Genomic DNA, 24,785 nt, shown 5'->3' on the forward strand with positions numbered 1-24,785 from the left:
AATATTAAATAGCAAACACTGCTTCCCTTTTAGGCCTTCCAGATCTGATATAACCTTGAAAATTTCACTAAAATTTCTGATTTTTAGATTTGTTCTGCAGCTTGATTTTTAATAATGTATTTTCATTTTGAGTTTTTAAAATAGCATACATTAAAGGTTTGTAATAGTAATTGTTACAGAGAAGAATGCATGAGCAAGCATTATATCTTAGTGAAAACAATCTTACTCTTTTACTTTGTCATTAAAAGTGGTTTTCTTAATGGGGCTTTTTGTATAGGAAAAAAAACAATAGAAAATGTGTTGTGATGTTCAGCTGCATTGGTTTTGCTTGCTGTAAAACTTAATTGCCTTACAGCTAGCACTCTAGCCTCAAGGCAGGGTACTGTTTTTGCTTCTACATTGTCATCAAAATGATTTTTTTATTGCATGTTTAGTGATCCATTTAGCTGACTTTGATATTCCCCTAGGAATGGCAGTGATAAATCTGTTGGGCACAAAGGCATTTTAAACTCCATCTCCTTTGCTTACCTGGTATTTTCCTCTTCAACAACATAGCAAACAAAGAAACAAAATGATGAGTTAAAATGCAAGTTCTGTTCTTCAGTTACGCAAGGAAAGAGGGGGAGCCTTTATATTGCCAAACTCCTTTGTGTCATGGCTCAGCTCTCCTTAGAATCATCACCCTACAAAGATACTGGAGCTTATTCTTCTAATGAAACTACTCGAATATTTTTCTTTATTGTTCCAAAAGGCATTGCACTTTTCCAGTGGCCATTTACAATGGTAATTGCAATTAGTTACAAGCATGGATGCTCTGTAAATACCACAGTCTCAAATCTATTTCAGATTCTTAAGACATTGGCACTGGAGCTTGCTCTCTCTTGCTAAAGTTTGCTATCTCCTGATTATAAGATTTTGAAGGAAAAAAATGGAGTCTTACTTGGCCTGTAAGACAAGAAACTTCATTTGCAAAAAACAGTTTTTTATCTCAAAAACATTACATTTTGAGCGAATAAAAAATTGACTTAATTTTTAAAATAAACTCTTTCCAATAGATGAATTGTAATAGCCTCACTATTGTGAAGGAGTAACTGAAATAATTAGCAATTTACTTAGGGTAAGAGATGTACATCCGAGCAGAGTTCTAGAGCAGGATGCTTGCTTTTCTGAGCCAGGGGTACAGTCCAAGATGTTTCCCTTTAGTTTGTCCTGTTGGAGTGTTCCTTAGACCCTTTCTTGCAATGCAGCCTTTTATGAAATTGTGGAAAAAGCACAATTTATGTTTGCAGTTCAAAGCAAAGATTTCCAGGTGTGGGGGTTATTATGCAAGGGTGAGCCAGAAGAGAGAGCTTGACATTGCACAGTGGCATGGTTCTAGAAATAGTGGAAAAGGTTCCTCTCTCCTTCTGAGGAGAGGATAAAGCTGTTGGGATAACTAATTGCAAAATGAAATGGGAGACTGCTGTTCTGGAAGGGCTCAGTGCCTCTCTAATCAAGGAAAGTTATGAAACCTAGAGAGAATATTATTTGAATAGCCTTGACTGTTTGTCAGACAGGGAATTTCTTTGGAGATCAATTTGCCTAAAAGTATTAAATGAGTTGCTTTAATTGTCATATCTAACAGTGTTAGGTTAAACTGTGCTTCTACTTTTTAGGCAGAGAGAAGGTCTCCAGCTTTATAAGGAGAAAAAAGATGTTCACCTCCTGAACTGGGCCAGGCAAAATAATAGTACAACATAGTACTTTTTAAAAAAATGGGTGAACTCTTGTTGTGTGAACTCTGGGTTCAGCTTTAGAACATCTTGTTCTGTGCTGCTATCAACAACAGTATAATTTTTCTGGCCTGCAGTAGCTGATTGGCTGGCTCATGATTATTTTCATTAAGTATCCTTCAGTGACAGCCTAAGAACATAAGTCTCTTCAAGCGATTACTGAATTTGCCCTTTAGCCTATTTAAGTTTTTTATTTGTCATTGCTTTTTGCCTTTCATCTGAAAATTAAAATATATTCACTTCTAGTTAATATTTTAAAATATATTTTAAATCTCTTTCCCCCACTACTGCTTGTTGCAGTGAGTCCCTACTGTGAAGAGCTCCTATGGTTTATTTGTTTGTGTCTCAGGCTGCTCTGCAGAAGAGACTTTGATGTTGCTTGGTTCCTTCAAACTGCCTGTAATGATGCAGTGTTAACAGTGAGATTACAGCAGCTTGTTAGGGAAAAATGATCATGGAATATTTTTGCTTGGAATTTTAGGAAGTTTTATGTTTCAGGGAAAGATGGAATTAATCTCATCCTACTAAGGAAGGATGCTGGATTGATCTGTTCCCAAAAGGACTGCAGATCCAGGATTAATGAAGCAAGGTTTCTTTCCATTACTACTGAGGAATTGTATATGATTTAATCATAATTTTTTTCAGCTCTGATTTCTATTCATTAGGGTTTTCAGAGAGCTAATGAAGGAAAAGTCAAAGAGTATAAGACATCAGCACAGAATAATACATCTTATGGATGAAAAATTACTTAATTTAGAATTGTCAAAAGCTGTGCATCTTATATATACATCATTATTAGTTTGATTTATGATACTGCTTTTAATAAGTTGTATCAATACATTTGAAAGGTTAACTGAGTGAAGTGCATTTGTAGTTTATTATATACAAAACACTGATTTTTTAGCTAGTGACTCATTGACTGTTGCAGAAATCCATCTTTAGCCATTATGGCAACCATCCCTGATTTCCATAAGGATTTCAATTATTTTGTTGATTTATCTTTGTAATCTTTTAGATTGAACCATTTCTTGACTCAACAGTAGAATACATTAGAAAGTTACATTATCATTGTGGTCATTGCATATGGTAAATCATGCTTTTAAAACAGACAAAGTGAATATCCCGGCATCATTAGGTACTCTGGAAGAAGTTACAAGAGGGCCCATTGAATGCTGGTTCTGAGACTGAAATCATAGGAAGTCCCTAGGGATAAACCAGCAAAGTTCTGTCACATACACAGCTCTCCTTCTCTTAGGTGGGTGTCTCCTTAGGTAGTGTGTCCAATGCTTGGGAAATATTTTAACATCCCTAATGCTCGAGGTTCCATCCCATGTGCAGAGTGGTGACATTGCCTATGTTCCTAGGGCTTGTTTGGAGGCTGATGATTCACAGTTTGAGGTCATAGAGATTCTAGTGGAAGTGCACACGGAGGTGCTCTGATGTTGAAGAGGATCTTTTAAATTGTATAATCACAAAACCTTTTCAGATAAATACCTGGGATGCACATGTGGTTGTACTGCAGTCTGCTGAAGGGGGGTGGAACAGTTCCACCTTGTGTATCAGTGTCTGGTTTCATTTGTGCATGGGATTCAGATTCCAACTCCTGCATAAAGAAACCTACTGGGATATGGATTGTAATATCATGTTTAAAAATACCCCCCTGCCAGCAGTGATAGTTTACTACTAACCTTTTCTTTTCTCTTTTCAGATCTTTTTGGATCCCTGTCTAGCTGATCAATGTTACCAAATTCTCTCTCGTGACATTCTCAAGCAGCCAAAATGAAGTTGAAGCATAACATCAACCCTGTTCTTCTACAGCTGATAAACTTCATAGTGCTGGTGTACTCCCTTGTAACATACATTCCATGGTACATACTTTCAGGATCAAAGCAGGCTATAGCAAAAGCCAAGCAGGTTAAAGCCAGACCTGTGAATAACAAGCCTGGGGGTGCATACAGATCTGTTAACAGTCTGCATTGCTTAGCTTCAGTTTTATATCCTGGGTGTGATACACTCGACAAAGTTTTTAAATATGCTAAAACTAAATATAAGGACAAAAAACTCTTGGGAACACGTGAAATTCTGAAAGAGGAAGATGAAATCCAGCCATCAGGAAAAGTTTTTAAAAAGGTAAGTCTTTTCTGCCTTCAAGAATTTTTTTCCAAAGTATGTTTGCTTTCTTATACAGCACTTCTAGTCCAGTAGAGCAAAGCTGGGGAAAAAATAATTTTCTCTGCTTAGATTCTGTAGCTGTGAAAAGAATTAAATTTTCTAATTCCCAATCTTTCAATACTTGACATTTAAACCAAATCTCAACCTTTTTGCAGTCTTGAATAGATATCCTGTTTATGGTTTCAGTCAAAGAAAAAATACAAGTGTGTTTTAGGTATTTGTTTTTAATATTCATCTGGTGATGTAAGTGGCTTTAAAGGTTTCTTTTTAAAGTGAATTTTAAAATGTCTCCCTTTGTGTTGTTTTGAACTGTAATCAGATAAATACATAAAAATTCCTAGATGCCAGTACTCAGATGTGTCTTTCCAGCAGACTTAGTTGTGATTTAAGGATTTGCTGTTCTGTCCTGGGAATTCAGGGCTTAAATAAATTTTTTGTTTGTAAAAGGATTGCACAGACATATTGGAAGAGTCTTTTTTCCTTTGAGTCTCCTTTAAGGTGAACTACTCTGCTAATCTGTAATCCTGGTGTGTGTGGGAGATGTGGTTTCAGTACCTGACAACAGCTCTGTTGTTTCAAGGGACTGACTTTTTATAATGTTCAAGCCTCTATTGTCATTTGCTGCTTTGTGTTTGTTCAGACACATTGAAAAATGCACTTTTGCCTGAAGCAGCAAGGCAGAATACTGCAACAGAATATGCATATTTGTGCATCTCTGGTGTTAAAGGTCTGCATTTCTCTATTAGAAGTTGTTAAATCCACAGCAGGTAATTTTTGGTTAAGATTCGTTTCCATGCCAATGAAAAAAATGTCTCTTTGTGCTGCTAGTTTTAATTCTGATAGAGGAGTATGCTTAAAATTGAATTTGGTTAATATCCCAATATATAACAAAGTTTAGTTCTGTTTAAATCTTTATACAAACTTTATTGTTAGTGAAATCCCCCCTAGCTGTGGAGTTAGTTTTGTAGTGTGATGGAAATGCTGGGGTGAATGGTTACATGTGCTCTTGCTTGATGCACATTTTGCTACCTCATTACCCTATAAAGAAACAAAGTTCATGTTGTACAAAGAGTGGCTTCTGAGCACAGATGAGAATTTTGGCTGCCTGTGGCATGTGCCCTGTTTTTTAATCATAATTGTGGATGCAAGACTCAAGAACTTAGGAGTTTTAGCCTTTTCCATTATGTAAGCAAAGCGTTGTGAGTATTGGAAAGCTGAGGAATGTTTGTGTTGATCCACTTCAATGACTTGTTTGTGAGTATTTAGACTTAGAAATGACCCAAGTTAGGTAACTTTGTCTAAGCTTGACACAAGGGTTCATTGTAGTCATTGTGGTACTTGCTCCCGTGTTACTTTGTTCCAAGTTGTGGCATTATCGCACAAGTCCACTTTAAATAGTTTTTTTTCCGTTAGGGAATACAGTGTTACTTAGGACTTCATAGCATGTGTTAGCAAGTGAGGAAAATCAGAACATTTCATAAGATACCTTGTTGCTTCTAAATGTCAGGGTTCTCTTTGATTTCTGTCTTTAATTCCAGGCACCTTTTTATTGCCTGGTTTCCTTTAGCAAAACCAGCTTGCTGAGGTTTGGTGCAGTTCTTCAAAAAGGTGCACAGCAAGTTTAATTCTTAGGGATAATGCATGTAATTTCTATATCTTGCAGGATCTGCAATATATTTTTATATATCTCAAAAAAAAGTAAAATATTCAAATTTTGATTATGGGGAAAACTGAGTGTCCTCGCACTTGTAGCTAAAATTATTTAGAGCTTCTTAACATCTTTAAGATCAGATAATCCATTAATTTATTGTGAGAGAAATGATGTCTCAGATAATGTGTAATTTCTTAAATTTTTATGATAGTGTATTGTTACAAAAATATTTGTTTCTGTGCAGATTCCAAAGTAGCTGAAATTCATGGGTGTGAATGAAATACAAATACTTGCTTATCCAATAGTTGCATTTCATAGTAATTCATATGTGGTTAGTTCTTCTATTTCCTTCTCTAGTGTACTTCTCCAATTTCCTTCTCCAAAATCATGCATACCTAATATTAATTTCATAAGCCATGTATTTAAGTCAAGATAAAATAATGTTGAAAGTACCTCTGAGATTAAGATGTAATTAATTGGAAAAGGGACTTAATTTAACCAGAGCTGAAGTTTTATGATGCCCAAAAGATGAGCTTCATTATTTTGTGTTGTCTTACTAATATCATCAGGTGCTTGCTTTGGTCTGTGTTGGTATGTGGATTTGGCTTTGTGTGTGTCTTCTTTCATTGGTTTATTTTTTGAGGGAGATGTCTGTTTGTTTTGAGAGTTTGCTCAGCTTTAAAAAGGGTTGGTGACCAGGAACAGAATTACTGGGAGCATAATAAATAAGACATACTGGGGAGAAGAAAATAGCTTTGCTGGGGAAGGTGATGCATCTAAAACCTGAGAGACTTGGATGCAACAGCAGACACATGGGCAAGCACTTGGGAATTCAGAACTTTGCTTATTATTGACAATACTGAAACTTAAAGTGAAGGTCCAGAAAGGTTCTTGCCATGCCAAGTCATTGAGCAGTACTAGAGTCACTTATGATGCTGAAAACCATAGATTGCTATGTAAATGGTATGTTGGGGGGGGGATCAGATATATTCAGCTGCAATCCATGTGTTCATGTGAAAAAGACCAAAAGCGGATGTTTCAAATAACTTCCTTTGTATTATTTTTAGTATACTTTTACAAGAAAATGTATTTAATTCATGATCACTGGTTTCTAAGTCATAGCCAGGGTTCTTTAAACCTTATAAGGCACTTATAGGACAACCTTCAAAGGTAACTGAGATCAGGTAGTTTAATGGCTCTACATGAGCCTGCAGCTTTATTAAGATCATTTATTACACCTTTGCACTAAAAATTTTAATATGTTCCTAAAATTCAGGTAGAAGAAATATTAGCAGTGTGTTTAGTCTCTGCTTTTCTGGATTTCCAAATATTATTAGAGTCTGGATAGTTCCAAGTTATTTTGTGCTGTGTGCCAATGTGAGTCAGCCTGCAGTTTAAAGCTGGAGCACGAGAGGGCAGCGTTTTCCTTGGAATGCCTTGTTTCCAGGTGAAACCTCAGAGCTGCAGTCCCTGCTGGGTGCTCTTTGTGGGACTCGTTATAAAGTCTGTGCTGAAATTCACTTCTCGAGCCCTTTTACCAACTCTTGGACAGTTATTTTCTTTCCATTAGTTATCAAGAAGAAGTAACCTCTGAAAGTTGTTAAGTTAAATGTGTGTGAATGTTTAAAGGATTATGGCACCTAATGCCAGTTTTATCACCTGCTTGCAGCAGAAGCTGAATCACAGAATTGTTGGGATTGGGAGGGACCTCTGGAGATCATCCAGTCCCACCCCCTGCCCAGGCAGGGTCACCCAGAGCAGGTGGCACAGGAATGTGTCCAGGTGGCTTTGGAATGTCTCCAGAGGAGGAGACTCCACACCTTCCCTGGGCAGCTCTTCCAGTGCTCTGCCACCCTCTGTGTAAAGAAATTCTTCCTCCTGTTGAAATGGAACTTGTTATGTTTTAGTTCATGGTCATTGCTCCTTGTCCCATCACTGGGAACCCTTAGAAAGATCCTGGCACCATCCCCTTGACAGCCCTTTGATATTTGTATGCATTAATGAGATCTCCTCAGCCTTCTCTTCTCCAGGCAAGAGAGATGCTCCAGACCCCTCATCTTCTTTGTGGCACCCACTGGACTCTGTCCAGTAGCTCCTTGTCTTTCTTGCACTGTTGATTGGAAAATGTTAGCAAAAGCTGCTGAGGGCAAGGCCAGGAAGGGAGATGGATTTGGAGACATATTCCAGCATAAGGAGTGTCCTGCAGAAGAAGTTGATAGAGAAGTGCAGGAGAAAGGGACTTAGAGAGAGAGGCAGTTTAGTGTATATATATATATATATATATTAATATCTGTCATTCACTAATGCGTATATAATATAAACATTATACGGATGGAATAGAGAAGCAGCACTGGCTGTGGGGAAGGAGCACTGGAATTTGAATTGGAAGGCAGTAGGAAAGTAAAACTCAAAATTGCTGCATTGAAAAAGATGCTACCTTTTCTCACATCAGTGTTCTTCAGAAATGTATTTTTACATAAATAGGTACAGCCAACAGTGCTTTACATCCTTAAAAAGGGCTTTTCCTTTTTAAGAAAAGAAAGCACCAATGAGGTGAGCTTTCAATACATATCAAACTTGCTTGAGCAATGAGAATGAATTACTTAAGAGAATAAAAAAGGGAAAAAAAGCAGAATCACAAGTATTACTTGGAGAGATTAATTTTTTTGCCATTTAATGATTTATTTTCCCCAGTTCAGTTACAGAATGGTGGAAATTACTAAAACCTGTTATGGATTGGCAAGCTTACCATAAACAGTAACAAGAATCAGCTTGTATTTCTTGGCCTAATTATTTGTGAGCAGTTTTCCTGAGGCTACACTGTAGGCAGAGTATAGTGGGGAAAGGGTGTCACCCAAGTCACTGCTATAAATTGTTTTCAACTGATCAGCTTGTCAAGAACTTCCACATCTGCCAAAAATACTGCCTTTGGGGAAAAACATATCCCAAACTGGAATTTAAATTCCAAATGACTGAAATTTGGATGGACAAGAAGAGGTGCAATATTTGTTTTGGAAGCAGTGAGAGTTTTCCACACCAGAAATATCTTGGTGTGTTGAAACAAAAAGGGACTCCCAGGTCCCTCCTCTTCCTCAGGGGGCTGTGGCAGTGAGCACCAGCCCTGCCCCACATGCTGCCATTTCAACCTGGGCTTTCTGCTCCAGAAAGGTTTTGGCAGTGGAAGCAGACTGTTTGCCACTGAAACAGAGCTTCTGGAAGTAAATCAGGAAAACCTGAGCAGATAGTGTGTGAGATATCTGTGTTTTCTGGTGGAATTGCTATATATTGCTGTTGTTGACAAATGTTTTTTGGACTTGATAAATGATATTTTCCCATAAAGACATTAGTGAAATTTCCAAGCAGCTGCATGTGTACCTGTTTGTCCTGCTAAACAAGTTGATTAATGAGCAATATGCAGTGAAGCTGTAGTAGGTACAACTCATTGTTACAACTAATTGTAACTTAAACAGTTTGGAAAATTGTCTTGACAAAGGTAATCTACTAGATTTTATTTTTCTATTTTTGACTTTGAGAGATTTTGAAGTATGTTTTATTAAATAAGTGGATGTGGAAATACAGACTCATTAGAAATGTAGTTACATGTCAAAAAGTTGTTAGATTTGACAGACCAAAGTCTGAAATTTAGTTCACATTGATGAATGGAATATGGAAAAAAGAATGGAGGAGCTTTTCTAGTTCTGTTTTTTCTAGGTTTTTTAAGTGTTTGTTTGCATTTATTACTAATGCTTTGTAAAGAACATGTCTGAAATAGTTGATTAAAAATTGTTTTTCAAAATTGTAAGTGTGCTTATATAAGCAGATGGGTAGGATATAATATTTTAGAATATAGATTTTCAGTATAGAACATCTTCATACTATATCTACATATGGAAATGTCTAGGTTTGTCTCAAAGAAATAGCCTGTCACTCAGTATGGAAATGGTACTGCAAGGTGCAAGTGCATACAGAAATTTGTGTAGTGACCTGTAAATTCAAATCCAGTTTTACTGTGCACCAGCTTTCCCATATGGAAAAGTGAGATTGTGTAATATATTCTACATGACTTCTCAGAACTGAGGCTTCCCAGTAATTTCCTATCCTGTCTTCTGTCCCGCTTTTGTTTAACAGTAAAAAAAGGCAAAGTTATTACTACTCATCCCCTTGACATTTGTTTCAGAACAAAGGGAAAGGGATTTCACAATTTCTGACTGGGGGCCCATGGATATACTGCTTTCTGGATTCCAGTTATTTTAATGAACATCTGAATGTCATATTTGTGTATAATTGTGGCCCAAATATCCAAGAAAGCAAATATAGAGAATGTACTGTGCTAACTAGTGCTTTTCATCCTTTACATAAACCAAACCTTTTTAAAAAGTAGAGGTATGTGGGCCAGATAACCAAACACAGTCTTTCAGAGGGCTTCCAAAGCTACAAAAGGTGGTGGGAATCATGTGCTTTCCCTTCTGTGAAAATAGAAATTGAGGTGGTAACATGCAAGGAGATTTTGCATTGTGATATAGTATTTATGTTGGAATTTCCACAGGCCCTGTAGCTTTTGGCAATTCAAGCACATGTCACTGAAACATCTGTGGATTCTTCACATGGGTGAAGATGTAGTAGGACATGTGTTAAGGATTTTAATTTTCTTAATTGATTTTATTATTCTTATTAGGTCATCCTTGGCAAGTACACCTGGCTTTCTTACGAAGATGTATACATTAAAGCTGTTAATTTTGGAAATGGCTTAGCAGTCTTGGGTCAGCAGCCAAAGACTAACATTGCCATCTTCTGTGAGACCAGAGCTGAGTGGATGATTGCAGCCCAGGCCTGCTTTATGTGCAACTACCAGCGTGAGTACCTGTCTTCCCTGAAGTTTTTATGGTTTTTGATCTCACCATCTCAAAACAAAATTTTCTTGCTTTGCTTTATGTACTAAGAAAACTTTATCTAGATTTTATGTAGAACGTTAAAGTTTTCAAATTAAAAAATACTGCATAAGGTAGAAACTGTGCGCTTTGTAGCCTTTTGCTTAAGTGAATAGAGAAACCTGTATCTGTTGGCAGATGGGGAGAATGGTTTTGGGAAGTATAGTGTGCTCAATGAATTTGTGAGAGGTTTATTTTCTTTTCATCTTGAATCAGTACAGATTCCCAGGTTTCTGAAAACAAACAAACAAAAATCACACATGAATTCATTGACTTGGTTTCAGGAGTTGACGTCAAACCTTCATCTGTGTCTGCAAGTTTTGTTTTATCTGGATATTTTGTCAGTTCTTTAATTTTGATTTTGGTTAGGCCTATTTTTCTTGCTCAAGAATGTACTGAGTGCTGGTCTCAGTGTGCTGTAGTTGTTTAAATGTCTGTTTCATCATTGCTCCTTAATATGTCCTTCACCGAACTAGGTTCTGTGATGCTCTCAGGGGGACACATCTTGTCCCTCAGGGCATGCCACAGACTGCTTTCCTCACAGGAACAGCCTTTTCCCTCCTGTGCCACATTTAACCTACTCCAATAAGAGGTGGACTGTAAAAGCCAGACGTGCAGAAATTCCTGATTTCCTACCTAGATACAGTAAAGATGTCTATCAGCTATACTTTTTTTCAGATTTTGGAAGCAAGTCTAATAAGATTTATATTTAAATGGTCCCTCTGAGTATGTAGCAGTTTTCATTTAGGTATGTTTTTACTCCTGGCTCTGGTTATTTTGCATGTTCCTTTTGCTGTGTTGGTCCCTCAGTGTTAAGGAAGGAACTGGTGGCAAGGTGCACCGCTCTGGCCCTTAGCATTTTGAAGTCAGCCTGCTTGCCTTGTGTGACAGCTGGCTCTGTGACAAGGAGGGACAGGATGTTGTGTAGGGACTGTACTTGCTTTTGGCATGGCCTCCTGTAGTACCTGTACAGCCAAAATGTTCAGATAAAGGTGGTGAGATGGACCATTGGCTGCAAGGATTGTAAGCTACAGAACAGAGTTAGTTGCCAGCCTTCAGTGGCTGACAGTGACTCCAGTACTGCTTGATTTCTTTATTGAAGGCCTGGATGATGGGACACAGTGCAAACACAGAGGGTCTCAGCTGCTGGCGTGTTGGGGGCAGCAGCCAGTGCACCCGAGGGTGGGGCTGCTGTGCAGAGAGGAGACTCTCAGCTGGAGAAATGGGTTGTCTGGAACCTCATGGAATTCAGTAAAGACACTTAAAATTTCCTCTGTGTGCACCTCATGCACCAGTATAGGCTGGGTGAGAGCCGGAGAGAGCAGCTTTGCAGGGGAGGACCTGAGGGTTCTGGTGGGCCATGGGTTCCCCGGGATTTTGCAGCACTTTCTTGCAGTGGAGGCCAGCAGCATCCTGGATGGTGGTAGCATGAGTGTAGGTAGGTCCAGGGAAATGATCCTTCTCTTCCTTTTGGACTCTGGTAGAACCACATCTGGACTGCTGTGTCCGCACTGGGGCTTCCTATTAGGAAAAAAGATGCTGACATCCTGGAGCAAGTCTGGTGGAGGGCTGCCAAGATGCTGGGGGGGTTGGAGAAAGTGACATCTGAGGAGAGGCTGACAGAGGGGTCTGTTCAGCATTAAGATGACTTCAGATCTTGCTGCTGACACTACCCAGAGGAGTATACAGAGGAGATGGAGCTAGCCTCTGCTCACAAAGGTGTGCTTTGACCTCTGCAGGCCACAGTCACAAGCTCAATGGCAGGAAAATTTGATTACCTATTAGGACAAACATCTTCATTGTGAGGGTGATTTGATATCAGAACAGGAGCAAAGAATGGCTGTGAAATCTTCATCCGTGGAGACCTGTAAAACCCGGACTTGGCTCTGAGCACTCTGCTGCAGTGGATGGTGTGTGCTGTGATCTTTCCGGGTGCCTTCCCACCTAAACTGGTGATGCTTTTGGTTGGTTCTTCAGTGAATAAATGTGGTTGGCCTGCCTACCAGAGCAGAGAACTGCACAGACTATTCTCAGATTAGATGCCTATGCTGCTTTTAAACCACATGTCTCTGTGCCAGTTCCCTTTTATCACTTTTGGGATCTGTCAGATTCCTAGTGGCTATCCTGGGAATAAAATGTAAAAGCTTGTATAATTTATTTTTCCTTTGGAACTGAAGCACATTTACAAATCCTAGGGAGATCTGCAATTTGAGGGGGAAAATCTGAGCTAGGGGCTGGATGTTGTGAGCAGGATGGTGTGCATGTTTTTGGGTTTGTTGGATTAGTGCTTTAAATCCCCTTACTGCAACGTGCCTCAGCTCACACTCTGACGTGGTGTTCAGCATCTAAGCTGTGTCATCTTCTGTGAACTTGGCTGACTTGTGCTGGCAGATGAAGAGAGAGCTGTGCAGTGGCAGGCAGCTTGCAGGAGAAATTGGAAGATTCAGATGGTGTTGAAGCAGTAGTAGTGGCAAGACATCGCTAAATGGCTTATGTTAGCATTTTTCAGTGTGCAGGTTTAATACCAGCTAACTGCTGTGGGGGTGTTGGGACATTCTTTCCAAATGTGAAATGTGTTCAGTCTGATGGATCCAGACATTCTGGGCCCAGAACTGATGTCAACAGAGCAGGTTCATCTGCTTTGTACACAGTGTTGGAGAGAATGCCTTTTTGCAGTACTAAACTAAAATAAGGAAAGTGATGTTTGTTATGGGTTACTTGCACAAACAAATGATTTTATGGTTGGAAATATTGTTTGATTTTAAATACGAATTTTTCTGAAGTTCTGAGTTTTGTATTTGCAGGAGGTAGAGTGGGATTGCTAGCTCAGAAACAGAAGTAGTACTAATGTGAAAGCAGATTTTATTCCTAAGTACCTCTTCATGTGTGTGAACAGCTCTTGACCAGGACAGGAAGATAAAAGACGAGTGCATAGCCAAATGGTGGAATAGGAGAGGTTAGGTTTCATTTTTCAATCATGCTTGAGCAGAAGTGGTTTTGTCAGAATTAAATTTGGCTGAAGCCTCTAAAGGTGCATTTTTCTTTTTATTCTTGATGTACAATGGATGCTGAAATACTCAGTTTAACATTCCAGTTACCTTGAAATAAATTGTTCTTGAAATAAAAGTTCTATTTATTTCTTTAGGGCAAGGTTTTATCTTTTTATATCTGGGCAAATTTAGTGGTGTTGGGGATTTTCTTTTTGCCAGGCCTTTGGTCAGTTAACAAAGGCTGGCTTATACTATTGCATGTATAAAGGTGAATACAAAATCATCCCTTGTCAGTATGTTTTCAGGAGAACGAGGAGAGAAAAAAATTATCAAAACTTTCAGATTTGCCTGAAAAAGTTTTAGGTGCCAGTGTGGAGAAGGGAGAATTTCAGAGATGAGTCATTGTCAGTTTTGCTCTCTCCAAGACATCAGTGCACCATCATATAAATGGTCTCTTTCTCTTGGGCTCTGTCATATAGCTCTGAGTGTCCTAATGTACTTATTTGTGGATGAGTAATTAAGTACCTCCGTGTTATTCCCGAGATGATGCTTTGCTTTCTGGGCAGTGTTGTCGGCTTGGTTCTGCTTGTTGGCTCGGGGCAGCTGAATTTCTGCTACATGTTTATATAACAGGGGTCACTGCAGTAAGTAGAGAGAGCTCGTGGGAACGAGGAGAGGCACTCTTCTGGACTTTGCTCCCACCAAATTAAAGAAAACACAGTGCATGTGCATTTGCCCTGCAACAGTTCTGAACTATGATGAACTGTTTTAACAAGAAAAAAAATAAGTAGAGGTCAACTATTTACTTTTCTGTGTAAGAAAACTGCTTTTGAGTTGTTTTGGGTTTGTAACTCCTTGGATTTAAAGTATTAAAATAAAAATCTTAGAATACAATGGGACTTTATTTAATTTTAATTTTTAGTCTTTGCTGCAGTGATTACAGTCCTAATGTACAATGGGTTATCTTATTTTCATAATTACGCTCTTTAAATATTCAGCTATTTACAGACTAAAAAGCAGATGATATTCAGATACCTGATGTGACAAAACTCCCAGCAAGGATGTTGTAATTATTGATTGTGTTGATTGATCTCAGAGATTTTTTGAGATGTCCCTGTTTAGTGTTCTGCTTGGAAATTTTTTTTTAGCAATACTTTTTTTCAATTTTTAGCTGCCTCTTTCTTCCCTAGTCTCTTCCGGTCTCTTTTCATTCAGTTCCATTGAAAATGATAGGAAATAAAATATTATTTTAAAGGTATTAATATGAAATCATTGTTTAACACACTAATGAGCTGACCTTACAAACAGGAAACAATTTTTCTTATAGTCAATTTTCCAAATATTTTCTTTCATGCTATTCCATATTATTCTCATGATGTCAGTTTGGGGTCCAATGACTGTGATGATTAAACCTTTATTACATTTTTTTAAAATAGATACAGAACAGAATAGCTACAGATTTATTCCTGAGTGAGAATTCTCTGCTGATGACACATATTGCCATGCTGTAATTTGTTATTAGCAGTCAATTGTAAAAGGTATGTGTAAAGTCAATTGTAAAACAGAGTATGTGAATTCTGGAAAGAGAAGTCACATGAATGAAAGCTGTTTCTTTCCTATATGCAAGAGGAATGTTACACAGTGATTAAACTGAGAAGCTTTGCCTGCTTTTCAGATAGTAAGAGCAATGAAAGTATGAGAGTAGAACCAGAAGAATTGCATGAGGTGATGTTGTTTTGGGGCCTCTAATTAGACCTTGTAAAAGAGTAAACAGTCACATAGAGAATGGTTGTTCATTATTCCTTCTGGGAGTAACTGAAAATCACACTGTATTTAAAGTCAGACATTAAGAGGCTTTTTAAATAAAAAAACTGTACCATCTTTGAGTTGACAAATATTTTTATTGCACTGCCTAAGTTGGAATAGATTAATCTCAGTTCTTTTTTGTAAACTATATTTGAAAATGTAACCCAGAGACTGACCATTTCCCCTGCTTTGTGTTTCAGTTGTTACTCTGTATGCCACGCTGGGAGGCCCAGCAATAGTCCATGGGCTGAATGAAACAGAGGTGACCACCATCATTACTAGTAAAGAATTGATGCAAACAAAATTGAAGGTCAGAAAACTATTCTTTGTCTACCTCTTTCCAGTGTGTCTGTTCAGCATTGTTAAATGGCCTGGTTCCATTGTACAGAACACAGATTTATTGCCTTTCCATAAGGCAGACACTTTTGGAAGATTTATATATCTGTCTTCATGTACAGAAAGTGGTAGTTTGCTTTCAGTGGGTTTTAGGCTGCTCAGTGAGTGGAGAATGAGCAATTTGCAGCATTGCAGAGCTGGAGTGCTGCCTGGAAAAACACCTTTACAAGAAACTGCTGCGGTTTCTGGGTGGATTTAGTGCCTATAAATGTAACAATGGGAAGAACAGAAAAATGTGTAAAGAGCTAACTGTGATCATGCTCCTGGCTTATTGACAGATGTGTTTCCAGCAGAGAATGGTTTTTACATCTCAAGATGGGTGTTTAAAGAGTTAGAGCTGTTCTTCCATGCACAGGGAGAAAAAGCTCACTAAATATTAGAATAGTCAAAGAACTTCTTTGACTTACTGACCCTGATGGAATACCCAAGTGGAACAACTAATCTGCATGAGTTTCATCATTTTGTGTTTTGGGGAAACTGCACCTTTCAGATTAGGCAATTGTTTTAATGAAAAACTGTGCTGTTGTGGAATTTTGAATGAGAATTTCCCAAACTTTAAAAAGAAGTTACTACAATGACAGTGTCTATGCCATGTGCAATTATTTCAACTTGCAGGAAGAGAATGTATTTGCTCTGCTATAGGTGATGATCTTACTTTCTTCCATGAAAACACTAATAAATGTCTTATAACTCATGTTTTGTGTGAAATGCTTAACTAGTAATTTTCAATATTTTTGCTAGCTGTTGCTTGTTTTAAATAGCATAATAACCAAGGAGTAACCTAAGAATTATTATGAGCTCAGTATCACCAGTTTCTCCCCATGTTCTATGGGAAGGGAAAGTCAGTTATGTCTACAAATCACTGCAGTCTTATTTGTGGGGTTTTCATGAAATAAAATACAAATCAGTAAATGGTTGGAAAAGATTTTGGACTTAAAATTGGAAAGCTTCAAGCTTTGCAGCTGTTTGAGCTTGGCAGGTTTATCCTTTAAAATTCTGAGAAGTTTTATATTAGTGCTTTTAAAAAAGTACACAGCAGATAGCTTGGAGGTTTTTGTTCTTGTGGTTTTTTTGTTTTGTTTTTTTTCTTCTTACTTCTTGGCATAAAACTAAGTTTTAATTTCTGAACCCATTTTTCATTTCCACAGGAAATTGTTTCTCAAGTTCCACTACTGCGACACATAATCACGGTGGATGGCAAACCCACAACGTGGTCAGAGTTCCCCAAGGGTGTCATTGTCCACACGATGGCATCTGTGCAAGCCATGGGGGCCAAGGCAGACACTGGTAGGTTCTTCCTGTTCAAATCATCTCTTTTGGTGCCCTAATTTGACCCCCTGGAGTAAGCTTGAAGAAAAACTGCAGAATTAATCTTTTCTTATCTCCTTTTCCTTTAAATAAAGTCTGCATGATTTTTGTTTTGTTTTTGTTGTGAGTGGTTGGATTTTGGGGTGTTTGTTCTGTTTTTCGACAGAGTGAAAACACTTCACAGTCAAGTGTCACAGGTTGAAGGATAGTTTTTAGGATAAGCAATTAATTCAGGATAGAAATTTAGAAAGCATTCTTATGATCTGAGATATTAAGACCAGGTTATTCAGGACACAGGAGGAAAGTCATGGTGTGTTTTATAATAAAAGAAATCAGTAATTTGTACCATTGAGTTCTGTAAAATTCACAGATAGCAAAATGTAAAATAGTCATTTGAATCTGATAGAACTTGGTCACTTTCTACATTTCTGAAAGCATCAATCTGTGTAAATTAATTGAAATCTGTTTCTGCTCTATGTAACATTTTTAGAACTATAATTCAGAATTTTAGAACTTATTTTAATTGTAATCTTAAAAAAATTTTATTCTTGGCTCTGAAGAGCTGCCCATCCTAGTATTTTAAGATTTCTATATATTCAGTAGTTGCTTTTTGTTCTTATCCTTTTTGTTTTCAGAATGTCTTAACTGCTGCAGGCACAGGAACATTGGATTGTATTTTAGGAGTGTGGGGGGGTGGGCAATCCATCTGATTTTGGTGTTCAGGGAAATGGCAGATTTGCTCCAAACATCACGACTTCTCAATTTCTTTAAAAGATGCTTTTCTCTATTTGATATACCAGTTTTATGTACTTCTAAAACAGTTTAATACAACACCAGCAGAAAAATTTTGGCTGTAATTCATAAACTCCTTGACATTTATTAATCTATGTGCTATGTAATAAGGTATTTAATCTTTCTTCAGTCTTTTAAATTTCACATACTCTGCACAACAATAAAGGAACATTATCTTTGTCAAGTTAACCATTCATGAACTGTGAAATGCTATCATGAATTGTTTATGGTCGAGCATGTCCAATTAATATTAAGTAGATGAGCTATTGCTTATGGGTTTTTTTCCTCTGTGTTGTTCATTGTGTAGGATAGGCAGGATTCAGTGAGTGGAAAATGATTAAATGTTTCTTTCATGCATCTCATTCAGTGTGTGCACTGTGCCACATGCACTGTGTGAGATGCAGTTTCCTCTGAGTAAGCACAGTAGTTTTGTATTTTCTTGCTCTCAGCACAAGTATTTAAAAAGCACTTTAATCCAATTAAAGCTGTTGAACTTCTTTTAAATATTTATGGAGATTGGACCTCAGGTTGGCTCAGCAGTGCTTTGCTGCAGGTGTTGCAATAAGGCAGTGTGCTGTTCCCTGCCAGGGAGCACGTGAGGCTTCCTTGGCACAGAAGGATGGACCCTGTGGCAGCGTGGCACCAGGGCAGTGAACCTGCCCCGAGGCAGGGATGCTCAGTGGGGCTTTGGGCAAGCCAAAGCTCTGCCTGTTTTTTTCTCCAGTGCAGGAGTAGGGGAAAAATAATAGGAAAACTGTTGTTGTGGTAGATAAGGACAATCAGTTAAAGTATTGCTCAGCTAATGCGAAGTTCCTACTCTTTTTGAAGGCACTTAAGCTTGACCACAATCTTTATAAGCAAAAGCAGAATGTAATAGCAAGGGTCCTGTGGTGCTGTATTGCAGTGACTGCTGAGATGTGTCAGATCTCCCAGCCCACCACACACCCTATTTGTTTAACAACTTGCAGGAAACAAGCAGCCATCCAGGCCTGTGCCCTCGGATATCGCAGTGATCATGTACACAAGTGGATCCACAGGAATTCCCAAAGGAGTTATGATCTCCCATTGCAACATAATTGCTGGCATAACTGGAATGGCTGAGAGGATCCCAAATCTGGGGTGCGTACCAACCATTACTTACCAGCAGATAAAGAAGTCATCTAGTTGCATTTAATTCTAGATTAACTACTGTGTAAAATATGAACTCTTTGATATTGCTAAGGCTGTGACACATCACACTATGCACTGACACCTGAGCATCTTCCAGCACTGCACTAAATTACATGACTGCTTCTTGTACTCTTTGTTCTCTCCTCTTTGGTTTGTGGGCAAGACCAGGACACAAAAACCTGCGAGGCCACTGCCCTAGAGTGTTGAAAGCCTCCCTAAGCAGTGCTTCCCTTGGTTAATGTTTAAATTCTGTGGCTTCTTTCTGTTTGGTGCAGTTTTTCATCTCATCCACCAAGAATAACCAGAGTAGCCATCACCCTTTTTTCATGCCTTAAACCTACAGTATGTAGTATGCAACTCTAGAAACAAAACCCACGTGATCAGAAATATGCTCTCAAGCTCAAAGGCATTTTCTACTTTCTCCATTTCTGCAGTAAACTTAGCATTAATTGTGCTTAATGATGCATCTGAAGACCCTAGTGATACAGCATAAACCTGTCTTTTAAAAATTCTTGGCAGGGAAAAAGACATTTATATTGGGTACCTGCCCCTTGCCCATGTTCTGGAGCTGAGTGCCGAGCTTGTGTGTCTGTCTCATGGGTGCTGCATCGGTTACTCTTCCCCTCAGACATTGGCTGACCAGGTATGTTGTAGATGCAAGTCCTTACCGGGAAAAAAATAAAAGAAATTTAAAAAATAAGTTACTTGCATCAGATCTTTGTAATATTTCTTTAAAAATAGTAAAAGTTTTGTTTCTGATGTTTAAGATCTTGAATGTGTCTGCTAGTAAACTTGTTCTTCACTTTAGTCTTCTAAAATAAAGAAAGGAAGCAAAGGGGACGTTACTACACTTAAGCCAACTCTAATGGCAGCTGTTCCGGTAAGTAACTAATGGATGAATAATTTTTAAAACCTTTTCTAAAATATAATTTATAATTCAATTTTTAGCAACAAAATTAATACCATTTAAATAGAAAATTTAAATAGAAAAAGTAGGATCTTTGATGTTAAGCTTCCTTAAAATAATAATTTTGGTACTTATTTGTATGTTGGGGATAAACAATCATGATATGAGTATCAAACAAGATAGCAATAAAGGTTTGATTCCCATTTTAATTAGTCACATCTTGTTTGTTACAGTAAAAGAGTGGAATAAAGAGAGTTAGCAGCAGGCAGCTGGGGGTTAAGTGCTGCTCCTGCCCAGATTTTGCTTTCCTACTTTCCATGAACATCTTGCTGTTTCTTAGCAAGGGAGGAGGAGGGAACCTGGGAGTGGGTTGTCTCCTGAAGCTGACTTGAATTTCTAGGTTGTGTTTTCTTTTTGCTGTACTGAATTCAGGATTTCTGTTTCTTTGAGTTAAAGTTCATCTTTTTACGAAACTAGGAAATTATGGATCGAATCTACAAAAATGTCATGAATAAAGTGAATGAAATGACCAGTTTCCAGAGGAATCTATTTATATTGGCCTACAACTACAAAATGGAACAGATTTCCAAAGGTTACACTACCCCACTCTGCGACAGGTAAGGTTAGCTTCATTTTAAATGGCACCAAAAAAATCAAAGTCTTACCACAGGAGCAATATCTGCTTTTTCTTCTTTCTGTGCTTTCCTTCATTTTATTGTTGACACTTTGAACATGAACAAATCTGTACTGGAGTGTGGATTGAAACAACAAATCAGCAGTTTGTGTGAGGGATTTAAATACTGATAGAATGTGAGTGTCGTTTAACTTGACACTGATTGAAAATTTACATTTCTTGCATTTTCATCAGGAATTTAATAATAGATTTATGCAATTTTTGGGTAAGATGAGCAATTTATTCCTACAGAAAACTGTAGACTCCACATTTTCACAAAAGGGAGCAGTGGTATACCTCAAATTGGAAAGAACCCACAGGATTATTGAATCTAATTCTGGGCTTCCATGAAAGTAAAGGATAATGTGTTTGCAAAATTTATACAGCTTAGTGTATTTTTTGGAGAAAATCATGCAACTTTATTGCCTCCTTAAATGTGTGCTTTCAAACATTTAGCCCATCTTCCTTCCAACTAGAACATAGAAACGATCTTAGAAATCTGTGCCTGTATTTCTGAAAACTTCAGTGTTCTCCTCCAAGGTTTTCCTTGGATGTCATACAAGTGTATTTGCAGACAGTGGAACCTTTCAGTTCAGATCCCAAACTAGGTGCTCTCTCGCTTTGTTTTTAAGCTCCAAAGCGTCCTTTTCCCTTTGCGTTTCAGCCTTATCTTCCGCAAGGTGAGGATGCTGCTGGGCGGGAAGATCCGCATCCTGCTGTGCGGCGGCGCGCCGCTCTCGGCAGCCACGCAGCGCTTCATGAACATCTGCTTCTGCTGCCCCGTGGGGCAGGGCTACGGCCTCACCGAGTCCGCCGGGGCCGGCACCATCACCGAAGGTGGGTGCGTCCCCCTGGCACCGGCACCGGGCCCGGCGGGGCTCGGCTCCACCCGCCCGTCCCTTGGTGCTGCTGCCAAACCTCATCCGGGAGTCCTGGAGTCAGCTGCTCCCAAAAACCATCAAACGGGGCAGCGCTGATTCGGATGTGCTGGAGCAGGTGTCCTCCGTGGAAAATGAACGTTCTCCTTTGTGGTAGGGCAGCGCATTCTAGCGTGAGTGGGATCGTGGCACTGCTGCACTTACCACGTGAATGGAATCATTTTTTTCAAATATTGTTGAGTAAAGGGAGATATCAGGAATTAAAACCTTCCTGCACCAGATTTTAGTTTCATATGACAGAACCTAATGGTTTCAGTTGCCTTTTAGTAACTGAGGGTATCTGTTAATACAGCCATCTACTCTCTAGGCACGATAAAAATTTTATCTGTGTTCTCTTGATAAATCTGTTGGGTTTTCTATGGAAGTTTGGTTCCATGAATTAAAGTTCAGAAATAAATAGCAGTTAAGTTTCACTGAGGATGCATGACAACGAAATGTTTTTTTTTTCTAACCAGCTTTGGTTTTTGTTTTTCTGAAAATGCACTTGTTTAAATTCTAGTTTGGGACTACACTACAGGAAGAGTGGGAGCACCTTTGGTCTGTTGTGAAATCAAGTTAATGAACTGGGAAGAAGGTGAGATTTCCTGCCTATGATTAAATTGCAATGCTTTTGTAAGAAATGTGTTTTTCTATTGGGCTTTGCTCAGTAGCAGTAATTAGAAGACTATTTCTTGGCTGTTTCTATTTTAAATGCTGCTTTTGCCTATAAAAGTTTGTTCTTGGGGAGAAGAAAGGTAAAATAAATTTCTCAGGAGTTTCAAAGCAGGGAAATATCCAGACAGAAGCTGTTAATAAATAAAGTGCTAAAATACATAAAGAAGCTATAAATAAAGTGGCATTTTGACTAGGTAGTATGCATGATACCTTGTTGCTGTTAAGAAACTATTTTAAAATAATCTTCATAATGTTATTCTTAAATTCATTTAAAATTGGCATGTAGAATAGAAGCTTAATGGATTCTTTAAAAAATACATATAATAAATTTTGAAGTTCATTTGGGTATTTCCTTTCACTGTAGGCTTTTATGTACTGTAGAGTAGAAATGTATAATACTTAAGTGTGTTTTGGACTAATGCAAAATCTTAGGGATTTTTCTTTTCTAAACTGTGAGGCAAAATTATTTGGTTTTATTTGAGCCTGTGTGAAACTGATAAAGCACATTACTTACTACTGCCAGAAGGATGGCACAAATTTTTGCTTTGGAACATGTTTTCATTCTCATAAACTTAATAAAGCTCCTCATCCTTTTAGGTGGATATTACAACACTGACAAACCATATCCTAGAGGTGAGATCCTTATTGGAGGGCAGAATGTGACTGTGGGCTACTACAAAAATGAAGCACGAACCAGAAAAGATTTCACTGTTGATGAGAATGGGCAGAGGTGGCTCCATACTGGAGACATTGGAGAGTTTCATCATGATGGTTGTCTAAAAATTATTGGTGAGTTAATAAATTCAGGTAAACATGTACATGTATGGATATTCAAACAGACACACATTTTCAGGGCTGTGAAATAGAGTTATGAGAACAACCTCCATGTCTTGTCATGCAATCTAAAGCATTCCCATGTATCCCAGGGAAGTTCTGGTATGTTAATATAAACTTGTTTGTGTGTTTTAGAAGCTGATTTTTGGTTCATTTTGAAACAGTCTTAACATTGACTCCCTAAGTTACTGAGACTGGGTAGTAATTAGAGAGTTAAGTATTAGCTAATTGAGTAGATAAACTGCCTTATATTGTATAATTTTGTAAGTTTGTGTACAATAATTTCAAGTAATTTGGGCATAATTTTTGGTTCCTGTTGTTTTTCAACTAAAAGGTGAACAGTTGCTCTTTAAATATGGATTTAGCCTGAAATAAATAATGCCACCAAATGTTTAAAGTTTTTTGTTCTGAATTAACACTTAATTCCTCTCTTCCTTTCTAGATCGCAAAAAGGATCTTGTAAAACTGCAGGCAGGAGAATATGTTTCTCTTGGCAAAGTAGAAGCAGCTCTGAAGAATCTCCCACTGGTGGATAATATTTGTGCATATGCAAGCAGGTAAGAATAGCTGAAGCTTTGATACTGCTCTGTTCTCTGTCCTCTTGAAGTCATAAGCAAAATTTTTTGCCACTCAATGTGTGGAATTTTTTTAATCAGTTAAAAAAAAGATTTTACTTACAATGCAATGGAATAACTCCCTATCAAAACTGAAAGACCTGAAGCCCATTTTTATTTTTCCTGATTTGTTGTCATCATTTATTGGAAAATATCAGTGATGAGTCTTACATTCTCCCTTCCCCAATCTGAAAAGCAGCTGAGCTCTATTGCATTAATTACAGGCATCACTCAAGCACTTTGGAGATTGTTACCTTTAGAAGCCCTAGAGCACCTTGTTCCTTGCTGTGTCTAGTTGTGATTTGTCCTTCAGAGGAAGTACTGTGATACTTCAGATGAGGAAGGTAGAGGAAAAAAACACCAGTGGCCCAGGAGCTGGCTTGTGACTAAAGTAACTAAAGTTACCAAGGACATGTGTTAGCAAGGAAATGAAGCTGCCTAGTGTAGGACAGACATTTTGGCTAAGTTTTCTTCATGGAAAGAAGAAATGCATTAGTGGTTGCTGATGTTTAAGAAAGATGGCTCAGGAGGTCTTGAGGACCAAAGCCTGAAAATTTCCACTGAAAATTATTTCCAAGACAAAGCTACCAAATACAAAAAATTGGTGTAAGGAGCAGCGAGAGGGAAGCAACTGCTCAAGAGGGAAGATGTACCTTCAGGAAACCTCTCAGGACAAAACTGCTTTCACATCTGAACTGCAACAAGTGAAGATTTAACTTTGTGACCCATAATGAAAAACTACCTGTACCAGGAACTGTGAGCTGCATGGTGTTCTTTCCAAGAAAAAAATAGCTGGATGAACCTGTTTGTCCAGAACAAGTGCACTTCCACTGCAGGGGCTGAATTTTAGATGAACAGAAAGTTTGATGCTTACCCAGCCAACTGATTACTCCTATATGCTCTTTCTTCCTGGAGACACTGGTGATGCTGCTGGACATGACCTTGAGCATGTCAAAAGACTACAGGAACCAGGGATGAAAGTGCCAGAGTCCTTTGTGTCCCAGGTGCCTTCACACACCATACCTACACAGTAGGGAACAAAGTTACATGGGTTCAGTACAGAGCACAGCATGAGTGTGCATGGGGGAAAATGGGACAGAGGCAAAGGCAGAAGGTGAGATGCAAGCAGTAGTGATAGTGAGGCTACTCTGAAATCATTCTAACAAGTTTTAAAGGGTCT

The 24,785-nt window shown here is 38.3% G+C and overlaps 1 protein-coding gene across 4 annotated transcripts in view; it reads left to right on the plus strand.

The window, feature by feature from the left end:
- The window catches only part of ACSL3 (acyl-CoA synthetase long chain family member 3), a 48,696-nt gene that overhangs the window by 16,316 nt on the left and 7,595 nt on the right, over positions 1–24,785 (plus strand). For all 4 annotated transcript variants that reach the window (XR_009278122.1, XM_058844065.1, XM_058844063.1 and 1 more), the window contains 12 exons: positions 3,481–3,902; positions 10,271–10,448; positions 15,520–15,629; positions 16,864–17,002; positions 18,784–18,934; positions 19,505–19,628; positions 19,794–19,865; positions 20,370–20,509; positions 21,230–21,402; positions 22,003–22,077; positions 22,755–22,946; positions 23,434–23,548. Coding sequence is in view for 3 of the 4 variants with exons in the window: in XM_058844065.1 (XP_058700048.1) it covers positions 3,552–3,902; positions 10,271–10,448; positions 15,520–15,629; positions 16,864–17,002; positions 18,784–18,934; positions 19,505–19,628; positions 19,794–19,865; positions 20,370–20,509; positions 21,230–21,402; positions 22,003–22,077; positions 22,755–22,946; positions 23,434–23,548 (1,820 nt within the window). In the remaining variant the exon portion in view is untranslated. The remainder of the gene's footprint in view (positions 1–3,480; positions 3,903–10,270; positions 10,449–15,519; positions 15,630–16,863; positions 17,003–18,783; positions 18,935–19,504; positions 19,629–19,793; positions 19,866–20,369; positions 20,510–21,229; positions 21,403–22,002; positions 22,078–22,754; positions 22,947–23,433; positions 23,549–24,785) is intronic.

This window comes from Poecile atricapillus, chromosome 8 (genome assembly GCF_030490865.1).
Source record: "Poecile atricapillus isolate bPoeAtr1 chromosome 8, bPoeAtr1.hap1, whole genome shotgun sequence".
Classification (NCBI taxonomy): domain Eukaryota; kingdom Metazoa; phylum Chordata; class Aves; order Passeriformes; family Paridae; genus Poecile; species Poecile atricapillus.